Source organism: Salvelinus sp. IW2-2015, unplaced genomic scaffold, assembly GCF_002910315.2.
Source record: "Salvelinus sp. IW2-2015 unplaced genomic scaffold, ASM291031v2 Un_scaffold864, whole genome shotgun sequence".
Lineage (NCBI taxonomy): Eukaryota > Metazoa > Chordata > Actinopteri > Salmoniformes > Salmonidae > Salvelinus > Salvelinus sp. IW2-2015.
In genome coordinates this window covers 94,451-111,336 of record NW_019942633.1, presented here as the reverse complement: position 1 = coordinate 111,336, position 16,886 = coordinate 94,451, and the positions used below count along the sequence as shown (strand labels likewise).

The 16,886-nt window shown below is 45.2% G+C and overlaps 1 protein-coding gene across 1 annotated transcript in view; it reads left to right on the top strand.

Annotated features, from left to right (window-relative positions):
- LOC112069036 (solute carrier family 23 member 2) overlaps positions 1–16,886 on the top strand; it is a 77,588-nt gene that overhangs the window by 29,233 nt on the left and 31,469 nt on the right. The window contains exon 5 of the mRNA XM_024136291.2: positions 1,073–1,254. Coding sequence (XP_023992059.1) covers positions 1,073–1,254 — 182 coding nt within the window. The remainder of the gene's footprint in view (positions 1–1,072; positions 1,255–16,886) is intronic.

Genomic DNA, 16,886 nt, shown 5'->3' with positions numbered 1-16,886 from the left:
TACAGATAATTGTATGTGTGGGGTACAGAGATGGGGTAGTTATTCAAAAATCATCTTAACCACTATTATTGAACACGGAATGAGTTCATGCAACTTATCATGTGATTTGTTAAGCACATTTTTACTCCTCAACTTATTTAGGCTTACCATGAAAAAGGGATTGAATACTTATTGACTCAAGAAATTTCAGCTTTTAATTTTGTATTAATAAAAAAAAATTATACTAACAAAATTCCACGTTGACATTATTGTGTGTAGATCGACGTGTAGATCGACGACACAAAATCTCAATACAATAGAAATTCAGGCTGTAACAACACAACAAAATGTGGAAAAAGTAAAGGGGTGGGAATACTTTCTGAAGGCACTGTATATACATCAGGACGTGTACATAGTGAACTCGTATACATTGTAAATACGTAATTAGAATGCACGATTTTAGAACGTGACCTACCACTTGCATGTCAATATCAGACTGGGATAAATTGAAGTTTGCAATCGCCCCCTATCTGTAAGCATGACCAATGGCTGCTGGCCCATGTTAACTCCAATGCTTCCCACAGTTGTGTCAAGTTGGCTCAATGTCCAGTGGGTGGTGGGCCATACTTGATACAAACAGGAAACTGTTGCGCTGGAAAAACTCAGCAGCTTTTCAGTTCTTCACACATTCGAACCAGTGCGCCTGGCACCTAGTACCATACCCCGTTCAAAGGCACCTAAATATGTTGTCTTGTCCATTCACTCTCTGAATGGCACACATACTGTACACCATCCATTTCGCAATTGTCTCAAGGCTTAAAAATCTTTATTTAACCTGTCTGCTTCGCTTCATCTACATTGATTGAAGTTGATTAATAAGTGACATCAATAAGGGATCATAGCTTTCACCTGGATTCACCTGGCCAGTCTATGTCATGGAAAGAGCAGGTGTTTCCAATGTTTTGTACACTAAGTTTATTTCTGCAGTGGCAAGTGGAAACATAACCAACCCTCTTACATAGGAAATACATTAGCTTCCAGAGAATAAAGCTAATCCAGTCTCATGCTAATCTCTTTGCCTTGTCATTCACAGATCCAGGGGGCCATCTTGGTGTCTTCCCTGCTCCAACTGGTACTGGGCTTGTCAGGTCTAGTGGGTCTGGTGCTGAAGTTTATTGGGCCCCTGGCCATCGCTCCCACCATCAACCTCATTGGCCTCTCACTCTTCATAGAAGCCGGGAAGAAATCTGGGGCCCACTGGGGAATAGCTGCCCTGTGAGTAAAATGCATTTTGCAATATTCCTGTCAAAACTAACTTTCACTGTTGTTGTATATTCAATGGAGGAGTGCAGAGGTTTTGAACAGGTTGCTCGAGGCTTCACTTGGCGCCACAGCACTCAATGTTCAGATAATTTGACACTTGTTCTGTGACCAATGCAACCTTGAGGCGAGCAAACCATTAATAATAAGAGGGGCCTGACAATGACCAAGCCTTCTTGTAGGTCTATAGACGCTCTGTTTTTGTAGCCTTTTGAATGCAAAACCAAATATGTGACCGATCGGCTCGATTCTGTCTTATGTTGCAATTTTTTTTATTGTGCTTTTTACATTGGATAAAAGTAGAGACTCAGAGCTAGAAAATGGTATATCATACACTACAGTTGAGGAACAATGAGAAAGTAATTCTGCTTGAAAAGTTGATAAACTTTGAGAAAATTGCCTGTGAATATTTGAGTACACCTACTGGAGAGCTTTGTCTACACCCATTCAGCATCGTTCCCACCCTCTTAAGCCTTAACCCCACCTATCTCTTTCACATATAAGGCCATGTGCTAAACAGAGTGAGTACGGTAGTGTACTAAACTATCACGTTTCAGGTAAGACCCAGATGCAGACAGTGTTGAAGTAACAACAGTTTATTACTAGTACAGGGCAGGCAAAACGACAGGTCAAGGGCAGGCAGAGGTCGGTAATCCAGATAGGGTGCAAAAGATCCAGAACAGCAGACAGTCTCAGGATCAGAGCAGGCAGGGGTCAATAATCTAGTGTGGTGTGGCAAAGTACAGAACCAGCAACACGTGCCAGTATTGTGGAAAAACTCAATAATTATACCAATTCCTAAAGCATCTAATCCCTCTGTGCTGAATGACTACCGCCCTGTCGCCTTGACATCCTTAGTAATGAAATGCCTTGAGAAAATTGTGAAAAGTCATATTCTCAGTGTCACCCAGAAGCTTCTCGACCCATTTCAGTTTGCCTATCAGCCTAGCAGAGGAGTTGATGATGCCATTCTTACCCTCCTTAACATGGTCTATAGACATCTAGAGGGTGCCAAATCCCATGTCAGGGTTCTGTTTGTTGACTTTTCTTCTGCTTTCAACAAAATCCAGCCTAACATTCTGGCACAGAGACTCATTTGGGACTTCTCCATAGATGGGGGGCTGGTTTTGTGGCAGTTGGACTTCCTGAGCCAGAGGTCACAGCGAGTCAAAATAGGTCCCCACGTGTCGGATATACGCAATACCAACACAGGTCTCTCCTCAGGGATGTGTTTTGTCCCCACTCCTGTACATATTGTACACTAATAGTTGTACTAGTTCCCATACTGACAGACACCTCGTTAAGTTCGCTGATGACACTGCCTTGATCAGCCTGTTGCATGATGATGAGGAACATCATGGCCCGGTCCTAGATKACTTTGTAGAGTGCTGTGTTAACTTTAGTATTGTTTGTTGGTTTGGTAATGCCACTGTCAGCCAGAGAAATATGTTGAGAAGGATTATTACCACAGCAAGCAAGGTAATTGGAGTCAAACAGTCAGGCCTGGATGAGATCTTTAAGGTCAGGGCCCTCTGCAAGGTACTAGGAGTCAAACAGTCAGGCCTGGATGAGATCTTTAAGGTCAGGGCCCTCCGTAAGGCTCACAAAATAATTTTAGACCCAAGCCACCCCATGTACCTGGACTTTGAACTACTCCCCTCTGGGTGCAGGTATAGGGCACCCCTCAGCAGGAAAAACACAACTAGACAATCATTTGTGCCAGTTGTGATATCCCTCCTAAATAGCTCGGGCTAATGTTCCTATCTACTCCGTAAGGCCAGCAGGCTTTAAAAAAAAAGTTTTATTTATTTCTTTATTATAATTATATATATATTTGTTTTATTGGTATGTAACTGTTATGGAAGTTGTATTGTCAATATTGATTTGTATTTAACTTTAAATGTGTACATGACACTGCAACAAAATTTCCCCATGGGGACAATAAAGTCAGTAAGTAAGCAGGCAGGCAGAATGATCAAAACCGAGAAAAACAGGAACTAGAACAGACAGGAGCAAGGGGAAAACCGCTGGTAGGTTTCATGAAACAAAATGAACTGGCAACAGACAAACAGAGAACACAGGTATAAATGCACTGGGGATAATGGGGAAGATGGGCGACACCTGGAGGGGGGTGGAAACAAACTCTATGTAAACTGGAAACCACATATCCTGAGGCTGCATTTATTGTAGCTGGAGATTTTAACAAGGCTAATCTGAAAACAAGGCTCCCTAAATTTTATCAGCATATTGAATGCGCGACCCGGACTGGCAAAACCCTGGATCATTGTTACTCTAACTTCTGCGACGCATACAAAGCCCTCCCCCGCCCTCCTTTCGGAAAATCTAACCATGACTCCATTTTGCTGCTCCCAGCCTATAGACAGAAACTAAAACAGGAAACGCCCGTGCTCAGGKCTGTTCAACGCTGGTCCGACCAATCGGATTCCATGCTTCAAGATTGCTTCGATCACGTGGACTGGGATATGTCCCGCATAGCGTCGGACAATAACATTGATGAATACGCTGATTCGGTGAACGAGTTTATTAGCAAGTGCATTGGTGATGTTGTACCCAAAGCGACTATTAAAACCTTCCCCAAACAGAAATCGTAGATTGATGGCAGCATTCGCGCAAAACTGAAAGCGCGAACCACTGCTTTTAATCAGGGCAAGGCGACCGGAAACATGACCGAATACAAACAGAGTAGCTATTCCCTCTGCAACGCAATCAAACAAGCTAAGCTTCAGTATAAAGACACAATTCAATGGCTCAGACACGAGAGGTATGTGGCAGGGTCTACAGTCAATCACGGACTACAAAAAGAAAACCAGCCCCGTCGCGAACCCCAATGTCTTGCTCCCAGAGAAACTAAACAACTTCTTTGCTCGCTTTGAGGACAATACAGTGCCACCGACACGGCCCGCTACCAAAACCTGCGAGCTCTCCTTCACCGCGAGTAAAATATTTAAACGTGTTAACCCTCGCAAGGCTGCCGACCCAGACGGCATCCCTAGCCGCGTCCTCAGAGTATGCCAGACCAGCTGGCTGGTGTGTTTACGGACATATTCAACATGCTTCAAGAGGGCCACCATGGTTCCTGTTCCCAAGAAAGCTAAGGTAACTGAACTAAATGACTATCGCCCCGTAGCACTCACTTCCGTCATCATGAAGTGCTTTGAGAGACTAGTCAAGGACCATATCACCTCCACCCTACCTGACACCCTAGACCCACTCCAATTTGCTTACCGCCCCAATAGGTCCACAGACAACACAATCGCAATCACACTGCACACTGCCCTAACCCATCTGTACAAGAGGAATACCTATGTAAGAATGGTGTTCATCGACTACAGCTCAGCATTTAACACCATAGGACCCTCCAAACTCGTCATTAAGCTTGAGACCCTGGGTCTCGACCCCGCTCTGTGCAACTGGGTCCTGGACTTCCTGACGGGCCGCCCCCAGGTGGTGAGGGTAGGTAACAACATCTACACTCCGCTGATCCTCAACACTGGGGCCCACAAGGGTGTGTTCTCAGCCCTCTCTTGTACTCCCTGTTCACCCATGACTGCGTGGCCATGCACGGCTCCAACTCAATCATCAAGTTTGCAGACAACAATACAGTGGTAGGCTTGATTACCAACAATGACGAAACGGCCTACTGGGAGGAGGTGAATGCCCTCGGAGTGTCGTGTCAGGAAAATAACCTCACACTCAATGTCAACAAATCAATGGAGACGATCGTGGACTTCAGGAAACAGCAGAGGGAGCAGCCCCCTATCCACACTGACGGGATAGTAGTGGAGAAGGTGGAAAGTTTTAAGTTCCTCGGCGTACACATCACGGACAAACTGAAATGATCCACTCACACAGACAGCATGGTGAAGGCGGCGCAACAGCGCCTCAGGAGGCTGAAGAAATTTGGCTCGTCACCAAAAACACTCACAAACTTTTACAGATGYACAATCGAGAGCATCCTGTCGGGCTGTACGGCAACTGCTCCGCCCACAACCGTAAGGCTCTCCAGAGGGTAGTGAGGTCTGCACAACGCATCACCGGGGGCAAACTACCTGCCTTCCAGGACACCTACACCACCCGATGTCACAGGAAGGCCAAAAAGTGCATCAAGGACAACAACCACCCGAGCCACTGCCTGTTTGAGGCGAGGTCAGTACAGGTGCATCAAAGCTGGGAACTAGAGACTCAAAAACAGCTTCTATCTCAGTATGTGTGGCTGCTGCCAACATACTGACTCGAATCTCTAGCCACTTTAATAATTAAAATTTTTATGTAATAAGTGTATCACTAGCCACTTAAAACAATGGCACTTAATATAATGTTTACGTACCCTACATTACTCATCTCATATGTATATACTGTACTCTATACCATCTACTGCATCTTGCCTATGCCGTGCGGCCATCGCTCATCCATATATTTTTATGTCCATATTCTTATTCATTCCTTTACACTTGTGTGTATAAGGTACTTGTTGTGAAATTGTTAGATTACTTGTTAGATATTACTGCATGGTCGGAAACTAGAAGCACAAGCATTTCGCTACACTCGCTAACCATGTGAGTGACAAATACAATTTGATTCGATTTGAAGTGTCAGGGTGTGACACTAAACAACCAAAGCTTTCAAGAATGGTTTATACTTTGTCTATCGACATGTCTGTACACAGTTGTCTCAGTGACATCATTAATGTTTTTAGGGCTTCCGAGTGGCGCTGCTGTCTAAGGCACGGCATCTCAGTGCTAGAGGTGTCAGTACAGACCCTGGTTTGATCCCAGACTGTATTACAACTGGCTGTGATCGGGAGTCCCATAAGGCGGCGGACAACTGACTCAGCATCTTCCGGGTTAGGGGAGGGTTTGGCTGATGTAGGCCATCATTGTTAAATAAGAATGCATTCTTAACTGACTTGCCTAGTTAAATAAAGGTAAAATAAATTTTTTATTGACATCAAACTTGTYGTTATGAAAAATTATACACAAAAACTACACGCTGCATGACATCAGCAGCCTGGTGGTCCAAAATTGCATAACTGGTGTATTTTAACACCAATAAACCCATCCGTTTAAAAATGTATTTAGTATTATGTAAATCTAGCAAACCAGGCAACTGAAAGCAACTTTCTAAACAATGTTTTGGTTTATTTCTAGCTTGTTAGCTAGCTAGCCAACGTTAAGTTAGCTAGCCAACGTTAAGTTAGCTAGCCAACGTTAAGTTAGCTGGATAGCCAGTTCAAATAATGGCTATATCATATAGCTGACAATGTCTTAACTTTAGCTCATTTGTATTCATTATTACAGGAAAATAAACTCACAAGATCATTATTTACAAGTTAATGGCGAGAAAATAGCTTACGGTTGTGACTGTGACAAAATATAAGCAGGGCATTCTACTATAGAATTTTAGAACTTGGACACTGTCTCGTTGGCCTAACGTTATATCCTAATTTGACTTTGATGCAGGTCATGTTGTTYTTCACATTACCGTCTCTGGTATTTGTATTTATTATGGATCTCCATTTGCTGCTGCCAAGGCAAAATTAGGGCAGTTATACAATTTTAAAAACTGTAATGAACACGAGGGGAGATAGAGAGCTGGTTTCAAGCGCAGGGCGCAGCAGGTGTTTATTGCAAAGGACCACAGGAGGAGGCAGGTAGCTGGGTCCAGGGTCATACACAGGGGGTCCAAAAGGGCAACAGTACAGGCAGGGAAAAGGCTAGTAATGTAGTCCGGGAGATCAGGCAATAGGAAGATAACAGGAAATTCAATAAGCTAAAGTACAGGGAATAGGTAAAAACACAGGCGACGTAAATCACAGGAAAACTAGAGCTCTGAAAGACGTGTGTCACAAAACAAACACTACATCAGTGATGGGGTGCAAAGAACTGAACTAAATAGTGTGTGATAATGACATACAGGTGTGTGAACAGGTGATTAGAATTCAGGTGATTGGGATCTGGAGAGTGAGCTGCGTTCAGGGGATCTAGGTGTTTGAGAGTGTGAGCTGGAAAGTGGGCTGGAAAGTGACCTGCGTTCAGGGGATCTACGTGTTTGAGGGTGTGAGTTGGAAGCAGACGTTACAAAAACATTCAAATAAATTCACAGGTTTCACAACACTGTGTGCCCTCAGGCCCCTAGTCCACCAATACCACATATCTACAATACAAAATCCATGTGTACATGTGTGTATAGTGCGCATGTTATCGTGTGTGTGTATGCATGTGTCTATGGCTATGTTTGTGTTGCTTCACAGTCCCCGCTGTTCCATAAGGTGTATTTTTATCTGTTCTTTTAAATCAAAATTTACTGCTTGCATCAGTTACCTGATGTGGAATAGAGTTCCATGTAGTCATAGCTCTATGTAGTACTGTGCGCCTCCCATAGTCTGTTCTGGACTTGGGGACTGTGAAGAGACCTCTTGTGGCATGTCTTGTAGGCTATGCATGGGTGTCCGAGTTGTGCACCAGTAGTTCAAACAGACAGCTCGGTGCATTCAACATGTCAATACCTCTCATAAATACAAGTAGTGATGAAGTCAATCTCTCCACCACTTGGAGCCAGGATAGATTGACATGCATATAATTAATTTTAGCTCTCTGTGTACATCCAAAGGCCAGCCGTGGTGTCCTGTTCTGAGCCAATTGCAATTTTCCTAACTCCCTTTTTGTGGCACTGGACCACATGACTGAACAATAGTCCAAGTGCGACCAAACTAGGGCCTGTACGACCTGCCTTGTTGATAGTGCTGTTAAGAAGGCAGAGCATCGCTTTATTATGGACAGACTTCTCCCCATCTTAGCTACTGTTGTATCAATATTTGACCATGACCGTTTACAATCCAGGGTTACTCCAAGCAGTTTAGTCACCTCAACTTGCTTAATTTCCACATGATTTATTACAAGATTTAGTTGAGATTTAGGGTTTAGTGAATGATTTTTCCCAAATACAATGCTTTTAGTTTTAGAAACAATTAGAACTAACTTATTCCTTGCCACCCATTCTGATACTAACTGCAGCTCTTTGTTAATTATGTGTTGCAGTCATTTCAGTCGCTGTAGTAGCTGAAATGTATAATGTTCAGTCATACGCATTCATAGACACACTGGCTTTACTCAAAGATTGAAAAAAGTAAGGGGCCTAGACAGCTGCACTGGGGAATTCCTGATTCTACCTGGAGAGGTTGGAGAGGCTTCCATTAAAGAACACCATCTGTGTTTTTTTAGACGGGTAACTATCTATCCACAATATAGCAGGGGGTGTAAAGCCATAACACATACGCTTTTCCATCAGCAGACTATGATCAATTCATGTCAAAAGCCATACTGAAGTCTAACAAAACAGCCCCACAATCTTTTTGTCTTCAATTTCTCTAGCCAATCATCAGTCATTTGTGTAAGTGCTGTGCTTGTTGAATGTCCTTCCGTATAAGCATACTGAAACAGAAGGACATTTGTTTACTGTAAAATAGCATTTTATCTGCTCAAACACAATTTTTTCCAAACGTTTACTAAGGGTTGGTAACAGGCTGATTGGTCGGCTATTTGAGCCAGTAAATGGGGCTTTACTATTCTTAGGTAGCGGAATTACTTTTACTTCCCTCCAGGCCTGAGGGCACACACTCTCTAGTAGGCTTAAATTGAAAATATGGCAAACAGGAGTGGCAATATCGTCCAATATTTTCCTCAGTAAATCCCCATCCAAGTTGTCAGACCCCGGTGGCTTGTCATTGTTGATAGACAACAATAATTTTTTCACCTCTTCCACACTCACTTTACGCAATTCAAATCTTTCATAATTTGGTCAGATATACTTGGATGTGTAGTGTCAGCGTTCATTGCTGGCATGTCATGCCTAAGTTTGYTAATCTTGACAATGAAAAAATCATTAATGTAGTCGGTTTTGTGACAAATGAGCCATTTGATACAATGAATAATGGAGCTGAGTTTGCCTTTTTTCCCCAAATTTCATGTAAGGTGCTCCAACGCGTTTTACTATCATTCTTTATGTAATTTATCTTTGTTTCATAGTGTAGTTTCTTCTTCTTTTTATTTAGTTTAGTCACATGATTTCTCAATTTGCATTCCGTTTGCCAATCCATTGTGCAGCCAGACTTATTTGCCATTCCTTTTGCCTCATCCCTCTCAGCCATACAATTTTTAAATTCCTCATCAATCCATGGAGATTTAACAGTTTTTACAGTCATTTTCTTAATGGGTGCATAACTGGAATAAGCAATTTCATAAATGTGTCAAGTGCAGCGTCTGTTTGCTCCTCATTACACACAACAGACCAACAGATATTCTTGACAAACAACATGGGAATCATTACAAAACGTATTGTATGATCTCTTATACACTATATTAGACCCAGCCTTTGGAATTGTATTTTTCCTAGATATGGCTACTATATTGTGATCACTACATCCGATGGACCTGGACACTGCTTTCAAGCAAATTTCTGCAGCATTAGTAAAGATGTGATCAATACATGTTGATGATTTCATTCCTGTGCTATTTGTAACTACCCTGGTAGGTTGACTGATAACCTGAACCAGGTTGCAGGCACTGGTTACAGTTTGAAGCTTTCTCTTGAGTGGGCAGCTTGATGAAAACCAGTCAATATTTACATTACCCAGCAAATATACCTCTCTGTTGATATCACATACATTATCAAGCATTTCACACATTTTATCCAGATTCTGACTGTTAGCACTTGGTGGTCTATAGCAGCTTCCCACCAGAATGGGTTTAGGCGAGGTAGATAAACTTGGACCCATATTACTTGTCACGTTCCTGACCTGTTTTCTGTTAGTTTTGTATGTGTTAGTTGGTCACCATACGGGACTGTTTCGTTCGTTCGTCGTTTTGTTTGTAGTAAGTACTTGTTCGTTCGTTCTTCATGTTTCATGTAAGTTCTCTTGTTCAGGTCTGTCTACGTCGTTTTGTTGTTTTGTAAAATTATCAAGTGTTCTTCGTGTTTAGTTTCGTCTTGTTAATAAAGATATCATGTCATCATACCTCGCTGCAAATTGGTCTTCCGATCCCTCTCTCCTCTCCTCGTCCGAGGAGGAGGAAGGAATTAGAGTTTCGTTACAGAAACACCCACCAATCCAGAACCAAGCAGCATAAGTTCGAGCAGTGGAACACGAAACAGGAATGGACATGGGAGGACGTATTAAACGGCAAGGGTTGCTACACATGGGAGGAGATCCTGGCTGGAAGGATCGCCTCCCATGGGAACAGCTGGAGGCATTAAGGAGAGCAGAGGCTACCGGAGAAAGGAACCGAAGCTATGAAGGTATGCGGCTAGCAAGGAAGCCCGAGAAGAAACCCCAAAATTTCTTGGGGGGGGGCTAAGAGGTAGTGGGCCAAGGCAGGTAGGAGACCTGCGCCCACTTCCCAGGCTACCGTGGAGAGCGGGAGTACGGGCAGCACCGTGTTACGAGTAGAGCGCACGGTGTCTCCTGTACCGTGTGATAGCCCGGTGCGGACCACCTCCCTGCACTGGAGGGCTAAGATTGGGCATTGAGCCGGGGTGTGAGGCCGGCTCAACGCGTCTGGTCTCCAGTGCGTCTTCTCGGGCCGGCATTCATGGCACCAGACCTACGCATGGTGTCCCCGGTTCGCCTACATAGCCCGGTGCGGGTTATTCCACCTCCCGCACGGTCGGGCGACGGGGAGTATTCAGCCAGGTAAGGTTGGGCAGGCTCAATGCTCAAGGGAACCAGTACGCTGCACGGTCCGGTATTTCCGGCGCCACCTTCCCTCCCAGCCAGTACCACCAGTGCCTACACCACGCACCAGGCTTCCAGTGCGTTTCCAGAGCCTGTTCCTCCTCCACGCACTCTTCCTATGGTGCGTGTATCCAGTTCGGTGCCTCCAGTTCCGGCAACACGCACTAAGCCTCCTGTGCGTCTCCAGAGCCCTGTACGCACTGTTCCTTCTCCCCGTACTCTTCCTGATGTGCGTGCACTCAGCCGTGCCACCACAGTGCCGGTACCACGCACCAGGCCTATAGTGCGCTTCGAGAAGTTCAGTGTGCCCTGTCCTGCTCCCGCACTAGCCTTGAAGGTGCGTGTCTCCAGTCCGGTGCCTCCAGTTCCGGCACCACACACCAGGCCTACAGTGCGTCTCAGCCGGCCAGAGTCTGCCGTCTGCACAACGGCGCCTGAACTGTCCGTCTGCCAAGCGCCGCATGAACTGCCCGTCTGTATTGAGCCTTCAAAAGCCGCCCGTCTGCCATGAGCCTGCAAAGCGCCCCGTCTGCCATGAGCCTACAAGAGCCTTCCGCCAGACAGGAGCCGCTAGAGCCTTCCGCCAGACAGGAGCCGCTAGAGTCTTCCGCCAAGACAGGAGCAGCCAAGCCTTCCACCAGACAGGATCAGCCAGAGCCCATCCGTCTCCGCAGCGCCATCTGAGCCATCCGTCTCCGCAGCGCCATCTGAGCCATCGTCTCCCCAGCGCCGTCTGAGCCATCCGTCTCCCCAGCGCCGTCTGAGCCGCCCGTCTGTCCGAGCCGTCAGAGCCGTTAGTCAGTCAGGAGCCGCTAGAGCCATTCGTCAGTCAGGATCTGCCAGAGCCGCCAACCAGACAGGATCTGCCAGAGCCGCCAACCAGACAGGATCTGCCAGAGCCGCCAACCAGACAGGATCTGCCAGAGCGCCAACGAGACAGGATCTGCCAGAGCCGCCAACCAGGACAGGATCTGCCAGAGCCGTCAGCCAGCCATGAGCGTCCAGAGCCGTCAGCTAGCCATGAGCGTCCAGAGCCGTCAGCTAGCCATGAGCGTCCAGAGTCGTCAGCCCAGTCATGAGCTGCCCCTCAGCCCAGAGCTGCATTGATCCAGAATGTCCTCAGTCCAGAGCTGTCTCTCTGTCCGGAGCTGCCCTTCAGTCCGGAGTTGCCCCTCTATCCTGAGCTACCTCTCTATCCTGACCTACCTCTCGGTCTTGAGCTATCTCTCTATCCGGTGCTGCCTTGTCCTGGTGCTGCCCCTTATCTTAAGGTTAACATTTAAATTAAGTGGGTGTAAGATGAGGGTGGTCATTCTAAGGGGGAGACGTAAGCTGGGATTGACTATGGTGGGGTGGGGACCTCGCCCAGAGCCTGAGCCACCACCGTGGTCAGATGCCCACCAGACCCTCCCCTAGACTTTGTGCTGGTGCGCCCGGAGTTCGCACCTTGAGGGGGGGGTTATGTCACGTTCCTGACCTGTTTTCTGTTAGTTTTGTATGTTGTTAGTTGGTCAGGACGTGAGTTTTGGTGGGCAGTCTATGTTTTCTGTTTCTATGTTGGTTAAAGGGTGACCTGATATAGCTCTCAATTAAGAGGCAGGTGGTTTTCATTTCCTCTGAGAGCCACATTAAGGTAGGTGTTTTCCACTGTTTGGTTTGTGGGTGGTTTTGCCTCTGTGTCTATGTTTGCACCATACGGGACTGTTTCGTTCGTCGTTTTGTTTGTAGTAAGTACTTGTTCGTTCGTTCTTCATTTTTCATGTAAGTTTCTCTGTTCAGGTCTGTCTACATTCGGTTTGTTATTTTGTTTTAGTTGTCAAGTATAGTTCGTTTTGTCTTGGTTTCAATAAATTCATCATGTTTATTTCACTACACTGCGCGCCTTGGTTTAATCCCTGTTCCTCCCCTCTTCGGATGAAGAGTAGGAGGACGTCTTTACATTACTTCAACAGTATTTAACAATGAAATCCTCCAGGCTCTGATCAGGCCCTACACACCAAACAAGGGCACTGCGTTCATCCACACTCTGGCCTGCTCGCCTCCCCCTAACCACTGAGGAAGTACAGTTCCCGCTCAGCCAAGTCAAAACTGTTCGCTGCTCCTGGCCCCCCAATGGTGGAACAATACTCCACGACGCCAGGACAGCGGAGTCAATCACCACCTTCCGGAGACACTGAACCCCCACCTCTTAAGGATACCTAGGATAGGATAAAGTATCCTTCTCAACCCCCCCCCCCCTTAAAAGATTTAAGATGCACTATTGTAAAGTGGCTGTTCCACTGGATGTCATAAGGTGAATGCACCAATTTGTAAGTCGCTCTGGATAAGAGCGTCTGCTAAATGACTTAAATGTAAATGTAAATGTAAGCTTTACAGGAATGTGGTTCTGAATATAAATGGCCACACCTCCACCTTTGGCATTTCTGTAGATCTTATAAACATGTATTGCTACCACTGTATCAAAGGTATTATCTAAGTGAGTTTCAGAGATAGTCAGAATATGAATTTCATCTGTTACTAGGAAATAATTGATTTAATGAACCTTGTTTCTTAAGCTATGTTAATGTGGGCTATTTTGCACACTTTTCTTCTGGGATGCTTGCTTGTTTTCATTGCTTTACTGGGAAGCTTAGCAGATGTAGATATGTTCATGTTATTTATGTTCGTGCAGGGTGAGCTGCACACAGTGGACTTCCTACTAGGGCACACCACCTCAGTGCTAACAGTATTACTCTGGTTCATAGGCACATGATTACTGCATACAATAGCTGTAGGATCAGCAAAGGCATTCAGGGCAGTTAGAGGGGCATAAATTAGGTTACTTACATTGTGTCTACCAACGCCCATGGTATAATGTACATTTGCTGAAAATTCATGACAACTCAGTGTCACAATGATAGGGATTAACTGAGCTGGGCTCGGGTCATTGATCATTCATTGTGTCTATAATGCTGTGAAAGGATCCAGGCACCCAAATGATTTGGGTGGATCCCAAACTACTTATAAGATGTGTTTTGTTTCCAAAAGGTATCAAAATTGTCAACAAAAGTTACACCCATGGAGCTGCAATAATCACGCAGCCAGTTGGGAAGAGAAAGAATCTCGCTAAAGCGTTCAATGCCACGATTCAGAGAAGGCACAGGGACAGATATAATGGGTCTTTTATTAGTGTCTACAGTAACAGAGTCATATCCAGTTTCAACTGTTCAGAGCTGCCCTTTATAATGTCATTAAAACCCACATGGACTACAATAGAATTGATTTCCAAGTCGTGACGTGGTACATTCAAGAGCAGCTTAGTAATGTAATTTACTCAAGCTCCGGGATAGGACATTGTTTTTGCACCAGGAACGGTCACATTTCTTACCATAGAGCTGCACAAAATAACAGCTGGCGAGAAGGACAAGGAAATCCACGCTTCACAGGATTCGGAGAACCCTTTATGGACGGGCGAGAGGCAGGATAACCTGAGCCCATTGCTCCAGACACCTGGTGCAGGCCTCTGACAGATGGAGAAGCCCGCTCGATCCAGAGCAGGGATGGAAGATTGCTGACGTCGACTTTGAAATCGTAGGAGTAGGCACTGCGGCCACAGATACAGGTACCCCCAGTGACGAAGGTGCAGGAAGATCAGGCTCCAGGACGGCAAAAATAGTTGTGTGTATCCGCTCCGGGCCTCTCGTTTGGAGTGTAGGCCTCTGTTTTCGTCTTCCATGGCTCGTGACATGCGACCATCATTTATTGTCATGCGCCTCTTGCTGTGCTCCTTCGACTCTGCTATCAGATGGGGGAGCTCCGTGCAAAACCGACCAGTTGGGTAACGACAAACAACAAGACGGAGATGCATCCAACAAGCGTGAACGCCGTCCAGCCACCATCGTAGATAAGGTAAACATTCCACTCTGTGTTTTCTCCAATTTGTTTTGTAGGCTGGCGACCTGCGTGATCAAGGAAGCCACCTCAAGCCTATAATCCTCAGCGTCAAACAWTTGCCGCATTGGAACTCTGAGTGATCCGGTTTGCCCCGAAACAAAGCATAATAGATACAGCTCCTACAGCGCTGGAACCTTTCATTTATTTCTCCAGACAAACACACACTATATCAAATGAAAGCAACGTTTATTTGTAACATGCACAGGATACAGACGGTGTAAACTGTACAGTGAAATGGTTCTTTGCATAGTGGAGTCTTTTATTTAGACATGTAGCTAGCTACACAATGAGCCATAATCCCAACTCATAACGTTACTACCATGCATGAATCTACAGGTAGCTAAAGCTAACCAGCTAGGTTCAATGTTAGCTAGCTAGCTAACAGTACGCTTTAACTTGCAAAGAAAATTACTTTCTGGCAAAATTAGTAACGTATAATATCTGAAAATGTAGCTAGCTAGACTCTCTTACCTGTATACATGGATGAACGCTTCTCCCTCTCTGTTACGGATGCCATGGTTGCCCTTAGTTCGTAAATATAATCCGGAGACAGGTGTTTTTTTGTAGATCTTCGTGATATCTTTAAAAAAGCTGCGTTAGAAAGGATTACCTACACATACTGAGCAGCTCATGTTATAGACATGGCAGACCAATCTGAACTCATCTCCCGGCATGTCCAGTCCATCCATTATCTCAGCCAATCATGTATGGCTAGGGTGAAGGTTCCTGACTTTTTTTGTGGCTAAACCAACTAGGCTCATAATTTAACAATTTTATTAATATTGTGGTATCCCGGGAGGTCTGGAGGCGAAAGAAATGCACACCTGTAAGGTGAGGTGCTGGTTAGCAGAGTAGAACACTCAAAAAAGAAAAGGAGAGTCGCACACTCTAGGAGCTCAGATGCAATAATTGAATAACCTAATAACCAACATTTCTACAGACAAGCAGTCTTCATCAGGGTACAGTATAATGACAAACACTGCAGTTCACTAGTTTAAATAGTGTCAAAGGACATACACAGGTGTCTGCAATCATGGCTGGGCGTGGCCTGATATCATTGGTTAATTCTCAAATATAAACAGAACATACAAAAAACATGAATGGATAGCATACGATCATAGATACAATTTGGCTACATAGGCCTACAAACAATTACAATGAATAGAAAATCGCAATAATCACAAGAATGGCTTCAGATCAAAGTCTACGTTGAGACCGAAGAGAGCAAGGGTCTTTAAATTAACGATYCAGGCAGCCWCTCGTTTTAACAATAAATTGTCGAGGTCACCCCTTCTTCTAGGGAGGTTGACATGTTCGATCCCGATATAACGTAGGGACGGAATCGAGTGGTTCGCTTCCAGAAAATGGGCCGCAACTAGGTAGTCAGTTTTTGGTGCTGCGATACTAAGAGATTTGTACTTTTAATTTGCACTTTGTTTTACCCACATCATTTTTACCACAAGAACAAGGTATAAGATAAATAACTGCCTTAGTGGAGCACGTGATAACGCCTTTGATTGGGATCTGTTTCCCTGTTTGGGGGTGTTTGAAGGATCTACATTTGTAAGTACCATTGCATTGAGAGCAGCCATTGCACTTGTAGTTTCCATCCGGGAGAGACGCAAATAGACGTGAGGTGGTAGATCAGGTTTACCCAGGAGGTTGGTGATAGAGGGGAGGTACGTGCCACGACGTTGGCTCCCTCTACTTGGAGTACCTGGGCTGGGAACCCTAAAGCTGATGGCACAAATTAGGGGCAATTAGGGGAGAGTGCCAACCAGCAGTGCAGGCCACATATAGGAAGCACCGTGGCACACCGTAGGAGATAAAAGAGAGGCAGGAAGTGAGCCAAGAGATGGGAACAAAGCCCCCGGGGCACGGAACCGAATACGAGGAGGTGGCC